The sequence below is a fragment of the Ophidiomyces ophidiicola genome (genome assembly GCF_022830035.1).
Source record: "Ophidiomyces ophidiicola strain CBS 122913 chromosome Unknown scaffold_41, whole genome shotgun sequence".
NCBI classification, from domain to species: Eukaryota; Fungi; Ascomycota; class Eurotiomycetes; order Onygenales; family Onygenaceae; genus Ophidiomyces; species Ophidiomyces ophidiicola.
Genome location: NW_026054681.1, coordinates 111,425 through 127,550, shown reverse-complemented (window position 1 = coordinate 127,550; position 16,126 = coordinate 111,425). Strand labels below are relative to the sequence as shown.

At 56.1% G+C, this 16,126-nt stretch overlaps 4 protein-coding genes across 4 annotated transcripts; 2 read left to right on the top strand and 2 right to left on the bottom strand.

Annotated features, from left to right (window-relative positions):
- Positions 1-999: 999 nt before the first annotated feature.
- On the top strand, positions 1,000-4,779 carry LOZ57_006403 (uncharacterized protein; the record flags this gene model as incomplete). The annotated part of the gene is made up of 7 exons (XM_049255422.1): positions 1,000-1,434; positions 1,494-1,606; positions 1,668-3,275; positions 3,344-3,424; positions 3,490-3,692; positions 3,752-4,427; positions 4,521-4,779. 7 exons carry the CDS (start codon positions 1,000-1,002, stop codon positions 4,777-4,779), a joined length of 3,375 nt encoding a protein of 1,124 aa, XP_049105639.1.
- A 2,205-nt stretch (positions 4,780-6,984) lies between these two features.
- On the bottom strand, positions 6,985-9,425 carry LOZ57_006402 (uncharacterized protein; the record flags this gene model as incomplete). The annotated part of the gene is made up of 2 exons (XM_049255421.1): positions 6,985-8,598; positions 8,658-9,425. 2 exons carry the CDS (start codon positions 9,423-9,425, stop codon positions 6,985-6,987), a joined length of 2,382 nt encoding a protein of 793 aa, XP_049105638.1.
- A 1,137-nt stretch (positions 9,426-10,562) lies between these two features.
- On the top strand, positions 10,563-12,330 carry LOZ57_006401 (uncharacterized protein; the record flags this gene model as incomplete). The annotated part of the gene is made up of 2 exons (XM_049255420.1): positions 10,563-11,373; positions 11,441-12,330. 2 exons carry the CDS (start codon positions 10,563-10,565, stop codon positions 12,328-12,330), a joined length of 1,701 nt encoding a protein of 566 aa, XP_049105637.1.
- A 742-nt stretch (positions 12,331-13,072) lies between these two features.
- Positions 13,073-15,233, bottom strand: LOZ57_006400 (uncharacterized protein; the record flags this gene model as incomplete). The annotated part of the gene is made up of 3 exons (XM_049255419.1): positions 13,073-14,321; positions 14,423-15,032; positions 15,158-15,233. 3 exons carry the CDS (start codon positions 15,231-15,233, stop codon positions 13,073-13,075), a joined length of 1,935 nt encoding a protein of 644 aa, XP_049105636.1.
- Between the last annotated feature and the right edge of the window lie 893 nt (positions 15,234-16,126).

Sequence of the window (16,126 nt, the reverse complement as noted above, 5' to 3'; positions counted from 1 at the left end):
GGGGGGGGGGGGGGGGGGGGGGGGGGGGGGGGGGGGGGGGGGGGGGGGGGGGGGGGGGGGGGGGGGGGGGGGGGGGGGGGGGGGGGGGGGGGGGGGGGGGGGGGGGGGGGGGGGGGGGGGGGGGGTTTTTTTTTTTTTTTTTTTTTTTTTTTTTTCTTTTTCTTTTTTTTCTTCTGCGCGCTGACGACGTTACATGAGGCGAGGGAGATGAGCAGGGCGGATAAAATGAGCGGCGCCGTGTCTCTGGGCCGGGGGTGAAATTGGAGGGATGGATAGACGAGCTCCGGAGTGCATAGACCATAGGTAGGGAGAGCTAGTACTAGGCACGATGGGAATAATAACCGCGGGCATATTTACGAGATACCTACGGAGTACGGAGTACTCTGTAGTCAGTAGTCCTCGTAGTTTGAGCAGGACGGCGACGGGAGACAGCGGGGCGGTGGTGCTGGCTGGAAAGGGACGCTGCTGGTGCTGGTCATGGTGGCGGGAGCTTAGGGGGGGGCTAGCAGCTGGCTGACAGGCGAGATACTACTAGTAGTGGTGCTAGTCTGAGGCGAAAAAGCAAGGCGGGCCCGTCGACCGGGGCGGTGGGCGGCCGAGACGAGAGGTATGTAGGTAGGTATTAGCGAGGGGAGGGGGGTAGCAGGCCAGGGCCGGGTTAGGGTTGCGGCGGGCAGCAGCGGGCAGGCAGGTAACTTAGGGTACTAGGCTGGCGGGCGGGTACGGCACGCCAGACAGCGCCAACGCCAACGCCAACGCCAGCGCCAGCGCCAGCGGCCCAGCGCGCGCGGCGCTAGCGAGCGAGCGAGCGAGCGAGCGAGCTACGGCGGCGCACAGGCGCGGCGTCGTGGCCTGCACTGGCTGGCGTGGTTGGGCCTTCTTCTTCTCTCGCTCGCGCCCTCACTCACTCGCTGCCTCTGTCTCTGCCACTCACTGCCTCACGCTCGCTCGCTCTCTCTCCCCCCGCTGTCCGCCCGCCGCGGCTGCCCGGCGCCCGCCATGTACGCCCGCCCACCACCGCCCGCGCCGCCGCCGCCGCCGCCGCCGTCGTCCACGCCCACGCCGACTCCCGCTCCCTCGCGCGCCGCCAACGGGCTGCCGGCTCCCTCCCCCGACGCCGCCGCCACGGCCACTCCCTCAACCACGCCTGCACCCGTCCCCTCGCCCACCGACTACCGCCCTCCCTTTGCCTACGACGACCCGGCTGCGCGCCTGCAGCTGATGCCACCGCCGCCGCCGCACCACCACCACCACCACCAACAACAACAACAACAGCAACAGCAACACCACCGCGCGCCGCCCTACACGCCCGTCTCCGCGCCCGTGGCCAGTCCCTACGACGCCGCCGCCGCTGCTGCCGCCGCCGCCTACTACTACAGCCAGCCCAGCGGGCCGTACGGCCAGCGCCAGCGCCGCACCACGCGCGCCCAGCAGGTGCGAGCACCTACACTCTGCTTCACCTAGTTCCTACTGACTGACTGACTGCCTGCCAGGCCTGCGACCAGTGCCGTGCGCGCAAGGCCAAGTGCGACGAGGGCCGGCCGTCGTGCGGCCACTGCAAGGAGAGCAGCGTGCAGTGCGTCTACAAGGACGTGCCGCCGCACAAGTACGTGCGACAATCCCCGTCCCAGTACATGCCCACACTTTCTAGATATTAACGGCCCCAGGCACGAGCGCTCCACGCAGATCCTGCTCGACCGCCTGCAGCAGATCGACGACCGCTTCAAGGACGCCGACCTCCCCGCCGACAAGCTCGACCGCGTGCTGCAGCTCGTTGCCGCCCAGAACGAGAAGCTCGACGCCCTGCTCGGCCGCGCCCCCGCTGCTGCTGCTGCTGCTGCTGACTTGAAGCCCGCGCCCGCTGACGCCGTCAAGCAGGAGCACCATCACCAGCACCACCAGCAGGCTGCCGACCTGCAGGTCGAGCCCGACGACGATGAGCTGTCCATCCCCATCGAGCACACCACCGCCGCGCACAAGCTGCTGCTGTGGCCGTCCATCCAGAAGCTGCTGCCCGACCGCATCGACGACGACTATGTCATGAAGCTCGAGGAGGCCCGCGGGCCCATCCGCCCCTACGGCCGCGGCGAGGGCACCGCCAGCGCCCGCCGCGCCAGCAGCCATCACCACCACCACCACCACCAGCAACACCCACACCACCTCGCCTACCCGCTCAGCCCCGTCGTCAGCGCCGCCAGCCCGCGCGACGACGACCTGTTCCACTTCTGCGGCGCCGGCTGGGGCACCGGGCTCGAGATCTACCGCCCCGACTCCCGCGCCCGTCTGCCGCCCGACCGCCAGGTCGGCGGCCGCAACAGCCGCGGCGCCCTGGACCTCGACGCCGCCGTCGTGCACGCCTGCCACCAGAGCTACCTCGACAACATGCACATCCTGCATCCCTTCCTGCGCGCCGCCGACCTCGCCCTCAGCGTGCGTGACTTCGTGCACGCCTACAGCCCGCCCCCCGCCAACCCCCATGCCTCCCCGGCCCCCCCCCCCGCCGCCGCCGCCGCCGCCGCCGCGACCGCCCTCCACCGTGCCCCCAAGCGCAAGCGCTCCCTCGAGCTGGCCCCCGGCTACACCCACAGCGCCGCCAGCGCCGCCCACGCCGAGCTGGCGTCGCCCGGCTCCGACCACAGCAGCACGCTCCTCGCGTCCGCTGCTGCCTGCCCGCCCATCCAGCGGTCCATGGACAACGCCATCGTGCTGCTCGTGCTGGCCCTGGGTGCCATCTGCGCGTGGAAGAGCGAGCTGCCCGGCCCGCTGCCCGACCCAGCCGCCGCCGCCGCCGCTGCAGCCGCCAAGCTCCCGCCGTACCGCAGCTCCGCCGTCTCGCCCGTGTTGGCCGACTCGGCGCTGCACGTGCACCACGCCGCCGCCTTCCGCTCGCCCACCGCCGCGCGCTCGCCCAACAGCACCAGCAACAGCAACAGCAACAGCAACAGCAACAGCAACAGCAACAGCAACAGCAACAATACCACGAATAATACGACGCACGCCAATGCCTCGCAGCAGCAGCAGCAGCAGCAGCAGCACTGGCGGGCGGGCAGCGCCGACTACGCCGACCCCAGCCTGCGCAACATGGACGTCGTGCCCGGCATGGCCTACTACGCGCTGGCCACGGACATCCTGGGCAACCTGCAGGGCGGGAATGACCTGTCGCACGCCCAGGGCTGCCTGCTCGCCGCGCTGTACACCGGCCAGCTGGCGCATCCTTTCGCGAGCCATGGCTGGATCAGCCAGGCCGCCCGCGCCTGCCAAGTCCTCGTGCGAGCGTGCGTTGCCCCCTCTATACTCCGTATTTCTTTTTTTTTTTTTTTTGTCTTTGCTGATCTTGTTTCAGACGAAGCTTCGAGGTGATGCCCGATGGCGCGCGCAAAGATCTCATCACGTTTGCGTTTTGGACGTGTCTGCAGCTGGAGAGGTAAAAAAAAAGAAAATTAACTTCGATCCCCCTCTCTTCCTGCTGGCTCTAACGCACAGTTCTAGTGACATCCTCGCGGAGCTGGACCTGCCGGCCAGCGGCATCAGCCGGCTCGAGGGCCGCATGGAGTTCCCCAAAGCCGTGTTCGCGCATTCCATCCCCAACGAGCTCGAGGCGCCCGACACGCTGATGATGATGTACTACTCGGCCCAGATCCACCTGCGCAAGGTCCTCAACCGCGTGCATACGAACCTGTACAAGACCGAGAGTGGGTTTTCTTTCTTTCTTCTCTCTTCTCTCCCGATGACGAGGCTGACGTGGGTCCAGAGACCAGCACGGGCGAGAAGCGCACCAAGTGGTCGACGCGCATCCAGGAGCTGCTCAACGACATGCTGGAGTCGTGGCGGCGCGGGCTGCCCAAGGCCATGAAATGGGACGACTGCGAGCCGCCGGCGCGCGACATCAACATCGCGCGCATGCGCGGCAAGTACTACGGCGCCCGCTACATCATCCACCGCCCGCTGCTGCACCACGCCCTGCACCCCATCGCCCCCAAGGCCCTGCTGGCCACCACCGCCCCCGCCGAGTCGCCCGCGCCCTCCGTCGTCTCCAGCTGCTCCAACCCGCACATCTCGCCTGCCCTGGCGCATGTGCAGCAGGTCGACCTGGCCACCGCCGCCGCCGACCATCGCTGGGCCGCCGACATGCCGCCGCCGCCGCGAATCGCGTCCGCCACCGGCCAGGACGCCGCCGGTCCGCCGCCATCATCATCATCATCATCATCGTCGCAGCAGCAGCAGCAGCAACAGCAGCAGCAGACCCAGCCACCGCAGTCGCCGCTCCCCGGCACGCCGTCGCAGGGCCCGCCGTTCGAGAAGGACCTGGACAACAAGCTGCACGCGGCGTGCGTGACGTGCATCGAGGCGGCGATGCAGAGCACCATCGCCTTCGACAACGTCGAGGGCCGGCCGATCGTGACGAACATCTTCGGCACGGCGCACGCGTAAGTTCTGCCCGCAGGATACTATGATTTACTCAATTCTACACGTCAGAAAAGGTCCTCCACTAACCTCCCCCGCGCCTCCTTTCCTTGCAGACAATTCGGCAACATCCTCGTGCTGGCGGCGACGTACACGTCGCGGTTCTCCAACTTCGTGGACCGCGAGCGGCTGCGCCAGCTCATCGACCGCACCATCAAGTTCCTGCTGCAGGCGCGCAACATCTCGCCCAGCCTGCTCAAGGACGCCCACATCCTGACGCAGATCCGCTACAAGCTGTTCGACCAGCAGGCCACGAATAATAGTACCAATACCAATGCTGCTACTAATCACAGCTTCTCGTCGAATGACGGCTGAGAGACCTCGCTCCGCTTTCGGCTTGTCTTCAAGTTTTGATCGATCTTTTTTGTCTTTGTGGCTTTTTTTCCTTTTTTTTTTTCTCTTCTTTGCTTTTTTGTTTCATCCTCTTCTTTTTTTTCCTTCATTTTCGCCTCTCGCTTGTTTCTTTCCCTCTCTTGAGCGCGCGCCCGCGCGCTAAGAGCGTTGAGGCTTCTGTTTGGTCGGCTGGCGATGACTTTTTGTTATATTTTGTTTTTTGGCTGTATATAACTCGCTCACCCCCTCTTTGTGGGCCTGGCATGCCCCCCTGTCCATACGATTCAGGCTGTTCCTTCTTCCCCCCTCAAACTGTGCAACAAATTGTCAGAGCGATTTGCTTCTTGTGTTTTTTTTTCTTCTTTACTTGGGGCGGCACTTTTGCGTGTGTTTGGTCAACCCCAAAAAAAAAAAATAAATAAAAAAGCAAAAGAACCATCATCGAGGGGATTACCAAAAAAAAAAGGCTGTCTTTTGGATTTTTTCGGGCTACTTGATTTTCTGTTTTTTTTTTTTTCTTTTCTTTTCTCCAGCACTTGTCTGACTACCAAAAAGCCAAAAAAGCAACACCGCCAGAATAAACCTCGGAGGGCGTGCGCGGGGCTGGCTCACTTTCGGTCTTATCTATCATCACCATCCCTCCCCCGCAGTCAGTCTTGCATCGCTTAGCTCGCTCGCTCGCTCGCTTTTCTCGGGTCTGGCCTTCATCTTTCTTCGTTTTTCGGGGGAGGGGGGGCGGTTTTTTTTTCTTTTCGGTTATTTTTAGGCGCGCGCGAAGCTTGGCTGTTTGCGCCGATGCGGTGCAAATGTGTGCGTGCGTACCAGGGGGATGGGGAGAGCAGGGCAGGGCAGGGGGAGAGGGAGGACAACCAGGGGCAGAACGAGGGTTTGTCTGTCTAGCCTCTTTCTTGCTCGATGATGATGATGATGATGATACTCCATATACCGGCCATCGCCATCGCCATGGCTGTCTATCCCGCGTCGCTCTCTCTCTCCTCCCGCTCTCTGCCGTACCCCATATTTGCCATGCGGGGAGGCAACGTTTTCTTTTCTTTTGCTTCTCTTCGTGTATTTTGGAACCCCTTGATTTCTTTTTTCTTTTTTTACTTTTGTCTGCGATCCCAGGCCGACAAAAAAAAAAAAAGAAAATAATACCCCCTCAGTGACCCCAAACAGTTGGGTATAAAGATATATTCTTTTTGTTTTTTTTTTTTTTTTTTTGTACAAACCAGGTTGTCCCGGTTGAGCCCATTGTTTGACTTTTTTTTTTTTCCTTTCTTGCTGTGAATATTTAGCTATCTAGCGACGACGACGACCAGCTTCTTCCTGTCTATTATTATTATTATTATTTATTATTTATTATATTTATTTATTCTTAATTACTAGCTATTTACGGAGTAACTAACTATCGTCACGACTATCTCGATCCCAGATAGTTGCACATGCCCGTTTTTTTTTTTTCTTCTTTGGCCGACACGTTTCCGGTTTGCGTCCCCTGCCTTTTCAAGCCCTGTCTGCTTTTTAATGACGATGATAATGACGATGATGAGGCTGTTGTTCGGATCTCCGTTAAATGATACCCCCCCCCCCCCATGTGGTGCAGACTTCTGTAACTAGTGGTTTAAAATTTTTTCGTCGCTGTCTCAAACCCATTTCACTACGGGGCTATATCACCTTTTTCTTTATCGGGGAGCAAGGAGTACGGAGTGCTTATACGGAGTATGCATGTATCTAGAGAACAAAAGTCTAATTCTTGAGGCTCTATATCACTTGTACTATATGATGGAGTATAATAGTTAACGCCCTCCTCTTTCTTTTTTTTTCGTATCAGTTCAGGAACTCTTTTCAACGCTTTGGCTCGCTGGTAGACCAAAAATAACACTGCCCGCTCGGTTCTATCGATCCCAGCAAGGGACGCAACACAGAAATATATCAAATCCATCTCAGCAGTTCCATCTTTTCTTTTCTCCTTCCCCCACCCCCAACGCCAGCACAGTCAGACTGTCATACCATGAGCATCCCGCTCAAAACTCATTAAACAGTAAACAGCCATCCAACAACAACAACAACAAAAAAAGGGAGTATTCCAACATTCGCTAAGATCATCTTCACAAACAGCAGCAGCAGTAGGAGTAGTATTTTCCATAATAAAACCAAACAAAGTAAAAAAAAGTTTCAAATTCCCTCTCAGATAAACCCAGGTCTCTCACCACTACCACCCTGCTGCATCCGATTCTCCCGCCCACGACCACCACCACCACCACCACCACCACCACCATCCGCGGACGACCCCGGTAACGGTGCGTGCTGGTGGTGCTCTGGAGGCAGCGGAGGCAGATCTCGATTCTTCTTCTTCACGGCAGAGTCAGCAGCGGTGCTGCTGGTGACGCTGCTACCGTCGGCTGCCGCGGCAGTAGGCTCGGAATAATAATACTGTCGTACGTGCGCTGGGCCGCCGCCGCCGCCGCCGTCGCCGTCGTCGTCGTCGTCGTCAGCTCCGCCAAACCGCTTCTTGGCCGTGGGCTTCCCGCCAGCTGCTGCAATAATAATCGACGACGCGGGTGACGGTGTGAGGCCCGAGCTCGCGTGCGTCTCGGCGGTGTCGCCGCGAACCAGGCCCAGCACCTCTTCCTCCGTCGCATCGCGCACCCTCACCACCGGCGACGGCGACGGCGCCGGCGGTCGATGCGTGGCGAACCCGGGCAGTCTAAGAATGCCATGCTGCTGCTCTCGTCTCGGAGATCGATCACCACTACCCGTCGTCGTTATCGCGGCTGTCTCTGAGCTCGACACTGTGCGGTCGCGGTCACGATCACGGTACAGCAGCCGCTGGAACGAGAACTGGCGGTGCGACGAGGCGTGCACGGGCGGCGTGGGCGGCGAGCTGTTGCTGCTGCTACTGATCGAATTCCGGCCGTTGTCATCCAGCTTGAGATCGTCTGCGAACCGGACGGACCCGGCGGTCTCGCGGCGCGAGCGGCGCTGCTGGTGGTGGTGGTGGTACTGGAACGGCTCCGCCAGCGAGCTGCCCAGGCCTGAGGCAGCCGTGGCTTCGGAGTGTTTCTGGCTGTTATTATTATTATTATTGTTATTGTTATTATTCCCTGCCGGACCACCCCCGGCCACAGCCCGCAGCTCCACGCCCGCGCCCGCACCCTGGCCCTGCGAGACGTCGCTGACCCGCCGACCGCTCGACGCACGGCTGCGGAAGCTGCTCAGGAACGATCGCCCGGTCCGAGGCCGCGAGCTTATCAGCTCCTCGTCGTAGTCCGGAAATCGAGACATGCCCAGGGGCGGGTGGAGGGTTTTCTGAAACTGCGCGGTGCTCGGAGATCCCGGGCTGAGGAGCGTCTTGCGGCGGCGCAGGCCATCCCACTCCACGATCTCGTTGTCGCCCGGCACGTCGGACTTCTCCAGCCTCCGTTCGTTGTGGTAGCGCAGCAGCTCGTCGCGTTCCATCTTCTGTCGCGGAGTCGAGATGCGCCGGATAATCGCCGCCGTGCCGCGGATCGCATCGGCTTTGGGCTCGGTTTCTGGCTGCTCCTGCTCGGCCACTTCGCGAACCTGGTCCAGGTCTCCCTTGAAGATGGCCGCATCTGGAACGTCTTTGGCGGATTTGGATAGCTGAAGCAGGACGACCCCTGCACAGATCTGGAGGAATCCCATCACAACCGTTGTGATACTGATCGGAGAGCCCTTGAAACCCTTGAATAAAATGGCAGATGTGACAATCGTGGCACTGGTGAATATAACGTAATATGTCGGCGTCACCAGCGCCGCGTTGAAAATATTCAAAGCTTTCTAACAAGGACTGTCAGTCGCAGATTTCTACCATGCAGAATGGGTAGAAAGAGACTCACGTTCAGGTAAATGATCTCGGTCAAGAGAGTCAATATCACAAACACCAACAAAACATAGAGAAACCATTCCTTGAACTGCGACTGCCCTGATATCTGTGCGATGATAGCGGCTCCCAGACCTTGGGTAGCAACTACACTCAAAGCACCGATCAGGCTGCAAATGGAGAGATACACAAACATGCTTTTCTTGCCATAGCGAGGGCCGGCCCACAGGGCAAGAAAAGTGCACCCAACGATAAGAACTCCAGCGTAAGTCAGAAAAACAGGTCGAATAACATACCCCTTCATATCCTGGATATTCGTAACCGAAGACTGCTGCGGCGCGTTGAGCGCAATCACCACAGAGCCGATGATGCAATTGAAACAGCCGACTTTGCCCACAAAGCTCAGGCGCTCTTTCAGAAAGATGGCCGATAGGATTGTGGTCACGACCACCGACAACGCACCCAGCGGCGTGACGAGAATCGCATCTACGAACGCATAGGCCACGAAATTGCATACTTCCCCAAGAACCATGAGGATCATCCCCGCCCACCAATAGAAATTCTTCAGATACCCATAACCTTCTCCTGCCTCTTCGTTGTATTTGACATTGGCCTTGAGCAAGCCGAATTTCTTCAGCACGAACGAGACGCCAATGAAAAGGCCCGATGCCACGGCCAGCGAGATGCCAACGGCCTTGAAGGCGGGCGGCCGACTGTTCGGGTTGGTGGAAAGGCCACCGGACCTGGCGACCAGCGAGAGGTCATTCAGAACCGAGTCAAGCATTGTGAAGTCTGGAGTCGCCAGAGACAAGCCCATAGGAGAGTCCGTGGCCGTTGTAGGCGGTCCTGTCGTTCAACGCCGGGTGGGATGGCAGATCAATTGCAGAAACGGGTGGCAGCAACGGCGCTGGGGGTGCAGGATATCCTTGGGCGGCAAGGGGAGCGGGCCCCTATTGAAAAGTAAACAAACTAGATCGCTGTAGGCCATCTAATGATCATGAACAAGCTGAATCATAACTTCATTCTCCGATATCATGGCCACCAGGTTATGGACAGGCAAGCAACTCGCGACGACGGGCGAGACGGCAACACAACCCCTGTCTGGCTTTCCTGGAAAGTTGGCTTCGTCGAAGCAGCAAATGAAACCGGATCAGGCTCTGACGCAAGGCTTGCTTATGTCAGCCATCTATCTTATCTGATCGCCACCGCCGTCCCAGCTTGGCTGACGTAAGCCGTGGCGATCCCGTAAAGCCGCAAATTCGCCGGCGAAACGCTCGACGACCCGCGCGCTGCGTTGGCTGCCTGGCAGCGCTGGCCAAGGGAGCAGCTGGAGCCCATACGCTCTTGGCTTTGGGTCATAGTGTTTGCCAGGTCGATCTGCCCCGATCTCCACGTCCCCGCAATGTTTGTTCCTCCTCCTCGACACAAATAATAATGGGGTGGTCGCACCCAGCGTCCAGCCTGGCCTACAATCTTTCAACAGATGTAGGAACAATTAAATAGAGGGGGAGGAACAAAAGGAAAAAAGGGAGGCAGACCGTATGCCCACAATAAAGAATACAAAGGCCACTGGTGTTGCGTGCCGGCACTTTGTGAGCCCTTCTCGTGCAGCGCGGCAGTGATGTCGTTGTCTGCCTCACCACACTGCTTATGTCGTCCGCTGTTGCCGTGCTGTGCCTGCTGCCTTCACCGCAGCAATGGGCTGTCTCTGCTCGGCGTTGCTGTGTGCAGAAATTTCTCACTTCAGGATGCGTGTTCTGCTTTGCGACTCACATCTCATTCTTTATCCCAGCCTTGTTTAGCTGCTGAACATCAGTGTTGACTGTTTTTTTTTGGCTTTATCTCTCTTTCTCTCCGTCTCAGCTGTGAACGCAGCCCTTTTTATCATACTTGAATTCAACCTTCTCTCTGCTATATCGCCATGTCGAGTGAAGAACTCGCGAAAAAGATCAATGACCTGGTGGCTCTTGGAAGTACAACCAACCTAGAGGCCTTCTCTTACTACCACCACAAATTCTGCAACTACCCCCGTGTGGTGTTCTCCGAGAAACTTCTGCCTCAGGATGCTGTGGCTACGATTTTGCTCGACGGGCGCCGTGGTGAGGTCTATTCTGTCTGTGTGCAGGTTGATCATGACAGAGACGTCTCAAAACGCGCTGTTATCTTGTATATTTCGACAAATCAAAAGATGAGCATGGTGAAAACTCTCTATCTTGAGCAGATCTGGGATCTCCTGCAGAAACGCGCCCAATGTTATGCAGAGAATGCCCGTGAGAGGGAATTACTAAAGCGCCAGCAAGTACAGGGGCCACTGGACTTCTCAGGACCAGCTCGTCCAACGCCGACTGTTCCCTCTGACCTGTACCATCAAATGATGAGAGTTGTCTACAAGCAATGCTTTGAAAGATGGTTTAAATGGATCCAAACGGCTCACGCTGACATGTCTCGTTTCAAGACCACTTTTAGGGAAGCTGTCGGCGAGGACATAGCTCTTTCAAACCCATATGACTATTGGTGGCTCGAGCCTTTGTCATACCTTCTTGAGCAGTATACCTGGGTTTTTGAATCAACAGAAGCGTTAAAAAGCCAGGGGCGAGACCCGGTTGAAATTGTGGCCCATGCCGATTTCGCCGTCAAGATGGAACGCCTAGAATCTGCGTACACCATCATTGAACGCGATGATGTTGCACTCGGCACCATCGAAGAGTGGCAGGGAGCCGCAGATGAGCAAGGTATGTTAGGTCAATTACCACTCCGAAACACAAAAGGGAAATCTAACCTCATTTTCCCTACTCTCAGAGGTACCTATCGCTGTCCACCTCCGACGATTTGCTGAATTCCAAATTTCTATCGTCCAGTTGGAACGCCTCACTCAATCCCACCGGTCTTTTATGCACTATAAAAACAAGCCTCTCGAAGTTGTCTATATCGACGACTTAAATCCTTCCCCATTGCGCACTTTATATCCCACTGACACCAACACATGGAAAGAGTCTCTTCGTCATGCCCTTCATTCTCGAGGCTTCAAGCTGCGGCCCGAGTACAACGACAGAATGGAAAGTCATCTCGCCCCCCTCTGCGACGCAGCTGAAGCACAGAACCAAGTCATCCGCCCTGCCGTGCACCCGCCCACCCAGCTCCTCCAGTTCTTCCTTACCTACAAGATTAGCCCTCCTCCTTTTAGTTACATCGGCTCTTCTCGCCCGATCTGTGCCGCCTGCGCCGCCGTATTCGTCGCCTGGGACCAGCTCTATGAAACGCCCAGCTACATGACCCGAGGGTCCGACGGCGTGTATCCCTTCCCATGGCACGTCCCCACGCAGTGGTCTGGATCTACGGCCCCGGAAGACGGTGGGATGTTGGAAATGGTGTACAAGAAGGTCGCAGCGAGACTGGCAGGCTCGCTGTTTGAAGGCCAGATCGCGATGTGGAGGGAGGGAATGGAGCCGCTGTTTGAATATCAAGCTCTTCCGGGAGAGGATGTGGAGATGGGAGGGCAGCAGCCCGGGGACGATGTTGATCAGATTATGCTGGATGTTGAGCGCCTGGTGGAAGACCCTGAGCCTGAGTTGGATAGAGAAAGTGAGCACTTGGAAGGCCACGGGCAAACTGGTACCGATACGCTTGAGGATGAGGATGAGATCAGGAACACCGAGGTTCAGCCCGTGGGAAAGGAAATTCTGAATTAACCACAGTCGTGGAAACTTGAGGGTCTATGATTCCTGTGTTAACAGGTCCGCCAAACCCCTTGTCATGCATGGCATATCGACCATTTTTCCGACTCAGCTGCCTCTAGTGTATTCATGTCGATTTCTCGGATGCAATAATTGCTCCTTTTTCATCACGTCTCTTCTCTATATGCAAAAAAGGAACTAAAAAAATTGAAAGCGAGCAACGTAGGTCTGGAGTTAGTAAGTAGTTAGTGTCAAAATTTCTGAATTCAAAATGATAACCTTGAAATTATATCTTCGTGACTTCGCATTGGCTAGCTGTACTCCGTATCTCGTAGCATTAGAATCAAGCTGCAGGCCATAGAGCTTCGAAAGAAGTAGATGTTGATTAGTTAACTATTCCTGTGGCTTCTAAGCATTAACTAAGGGCAGATACAGTGAGCATAGCAACTTGTATTCATAAGTTCCATAACAATGTAAATAATCCAAGCCCAACCAGCACCAAACGTCTAGACATGACAGCCGCCTGTCTCATAAAATCATTAGATGTGCAAAAGATAAGTCATCAGAAAAAGAAAGCAAAGAAATCAAAAGGAAGCACATAAAGCATGGTAATGTGGCATGCTCAGAGCTTCAAGGCAAATAAAAAGCAACAGAGCGGCAAAGAACAAAGTTAGATGGCGCAAAAAAAAAAAAAAAAAAAGAAAAAAAAAAAAACATACAAAAGCGCTTGAAACTACCATGCAAAATATGTCAGTCACTAAACACGGGCATTATTAGACGTTGGCTTTCGCGACTTATTAACCGGAGGCGGCGGCACGTCATCTGGATATGGCAATTTCCATTTATTCGAGCTTGCGACAGCGGGCCGGCTACCATTCTGCGTAGGCGACGGCATGGGCAGTACCAGATTCTCCGTGATAACGGTGCTCGTATCGTCCACGAGATAGTTAGATGCAGGCAGCGGCGTCTTTGGCGGAAGGGGGGGGCGCGACTCTTGCGCGGACAGCTCGGAGCTCACACGCGGGGAAGAATTGTATGGAAGACACTGTGAGCTTGCTTTCGCGCTGTGCCTGCCGGTTGGTGGGATCCCAATGCTGGAATGCTGGGAAGGCGGTCTGAAATCACTGGAGAATTTATCTGCCGATATTTCGATGGCAGGTAATTCAAAGATTGGTTGCGAGGGCAAGGGTTTGAATTGCTGAGAGCTTGACGGCCTGTGACCTGTGGCTGACTGAGGAACTGGTGGAGGAGCGGAAGTTGGAACAGGAGGACGCTGGTTGCTTCCTGGTGGTGGAGGTGGTGGCCGTGTCATGAGATTGGCCTCACGGGCTTCAGCGTCAGCAATTGCGGCTTCGTGGGCCTGCATGCGGCGATGTATCCGGTGGATTTTGGCCATTTTCATGGCCGAGTCCTGGGTCATCCTTTGAACTTCACTCCTCGCCAGATATAGGCGCGTATTGGTGCTGATTTCGGCCAGACGAGTCCATTCATTCATGCCGTACTCTCCAACACCAACTTCAACGTTAAGGCGATAGTAGTTTTCCCTTGGCACGTTTCTTTTTGCAAGATGCTCTTTCAACATGTATTTATGTGTCGTTTCACATCCTTCGATTTTGGCAATAAGATTTCTCCGGGCCTCTGCAAATTGACCCAGAGAATCAGCAAAGACATCCTCCCACCATTCATGTTTGATATTGCGCGCGCTGGAAGGCCGCTTTCCGGTGCCTATACTGATAAAAACACCAACTTCTCTGCCGGGCCATTCATTGACGGTTGCTTCATCCAAAATCTGAGGAGAGGGATTGAACTTCCCTCCTCCTTCATCCAGAAACATCTGCTGGCCGATCTGGATAGGCTTGAAATGATGTAGCATGGCGCATGTAGCACGGCCAGCTTGCCATACAGTACAATTGAAGTCAGGTGCAGGTTCTTTTCGCGAATCATATGAACGTAGGAGCATGGGGGGCACATTTTTAGGCGTTCCTCTGAAGTATGCTGTAACCGCTCTGAAAGGAAAAAGTCAGCTAGGGTAAAGAGGGCGGAGACACTGAATTCCAGAGGACAAAGAAAGAGTCAACTATAAAATGAGGAAATAGATACAACTTACGTCTTCGTCCTGTTCTCCCTATTGTCATAGAGTTGGGCATTGGGATTCCCCCACCTCCTTGGCCCCGGCGGGCTTGCTTGCAAGGACGCCCTATTCACGCTGGTAGTACTCGTCGTGCGGCTCAGGTTGGAGTTTGATCTGCTTAATCGTCGTCCCCCTCCGCTGAACGCAAGGCTGGTAGTTGATGGTGAGGTGAGGGGCGGTCCCATATAGTTATAATCACCACCCGACGAATATGATGGGCTGCCATCGTTTCCTTCATATTCTGATACTGTATGTTCTCTAACACATTGGCGGATAGCATCTTCTAGCCTTGATGCCTTGAATAGAGTTGATCGATATGGAATACCGGCAATGGTCTTGTCAGTCTCGAAGACATATTTAGTTAACCGAGGATAGAGGTTCTTGCATGTCTCTATGTCCAGGCGCAAGCGGCCCAGCATCAGAGCAATAAGCCCGCCTGTTCCATAGCCGGCAATGAGGTCAAAGTGATCGCATGGTTTTGGTATTTGATGACGCCGCGGAGCTTTCCCCTCAGCCTCGACGTAAGTTCGATACATCAATTCCTGCAGCATGATCAACGTTGAATATCCCCGTACGCCGCCGCCATCTGGACAGTAAACAGGGCACACGTTAGCAACGGCCTTGAATCCTGGCAAAGAGGGATGGATTGGCAGGATGAGCCGGCTCTGGCATATCGCCCAGCGCATAAAAAGAAAAGGAAGCTCGACTCACCAAGGCACAGGATGCGCAACGGCGGACCCTTCGTAGTGTCTTTCCGACGAACACCGGTCGCTGTGACATCCTCCATGACTGAACAACAACGGCAATGCGTCGTTTCGCTGTCGTGTGAAAACCAATAAATGCTGTGCCGGCCGTGAATCCCTCGTCTTACTTCGAGTGCTGCGACGCCACCGCCGAGACAGGCGGGAATGTATGACGCGGTTTGTAGGCGTGAGGTCCAGGACAAGGGGATGGAGGAGGCCGTCTAGACTGCTACCGTAGCCACGGGAAAGGCACGCAAAGACGGCGGAACGGAGAGTGAAAGGGCTGACGGACGGTTGATGAGGGCGGCCTCGCCAGCTGAAAACGATAAATTGATTCACGCTGGCCTGGCCGGGGTTGCAGGCGAAGGCAAAACTGCCACCACCAATCACTACCCGCCGCACCACATGGGAACGCGCAACGTCAAGCGCTTATGGCCGCTGCCGATGACTGTGTTCCTAGCGGCATCCCGGCTCGTCAGGCGCCTTTGGGCCACCACTGACCATGTACTTAGTTACATACTACTAACTAGGCCCTGCTGCGAAGGCTGGTACTCCCCGCGCGTCAGCCTTAGGTTGAGGCCTTAACTACGCCGCGAAGTTTCCAGATGCCATATTAGGGTTGGCCACTTTGAATCTTGTTTGCCTCACCTTAATCATCCCCGGCTGCGGATCTTGATCAATTTCCAGCATCTATTCCATTTCGAGTGCCTATTCATTCTGTATCAAGACCTTCTAAGATCGCCATTTCTTTCTCACAGCACCATAGCAACAATGGAAGAGTCTATACCTAAAGCACAGGAGCTATAGTATGCTTTAACCCGTCATATAAATCCCAAAAAACTAACATATGCACTATTCAGTACATCTAAGATCAGATATAGGTAGAAGTGGGTTTGCTCAGGAGAGATTCAAGGGTTTGTGAAAGAACTTCAAGAAA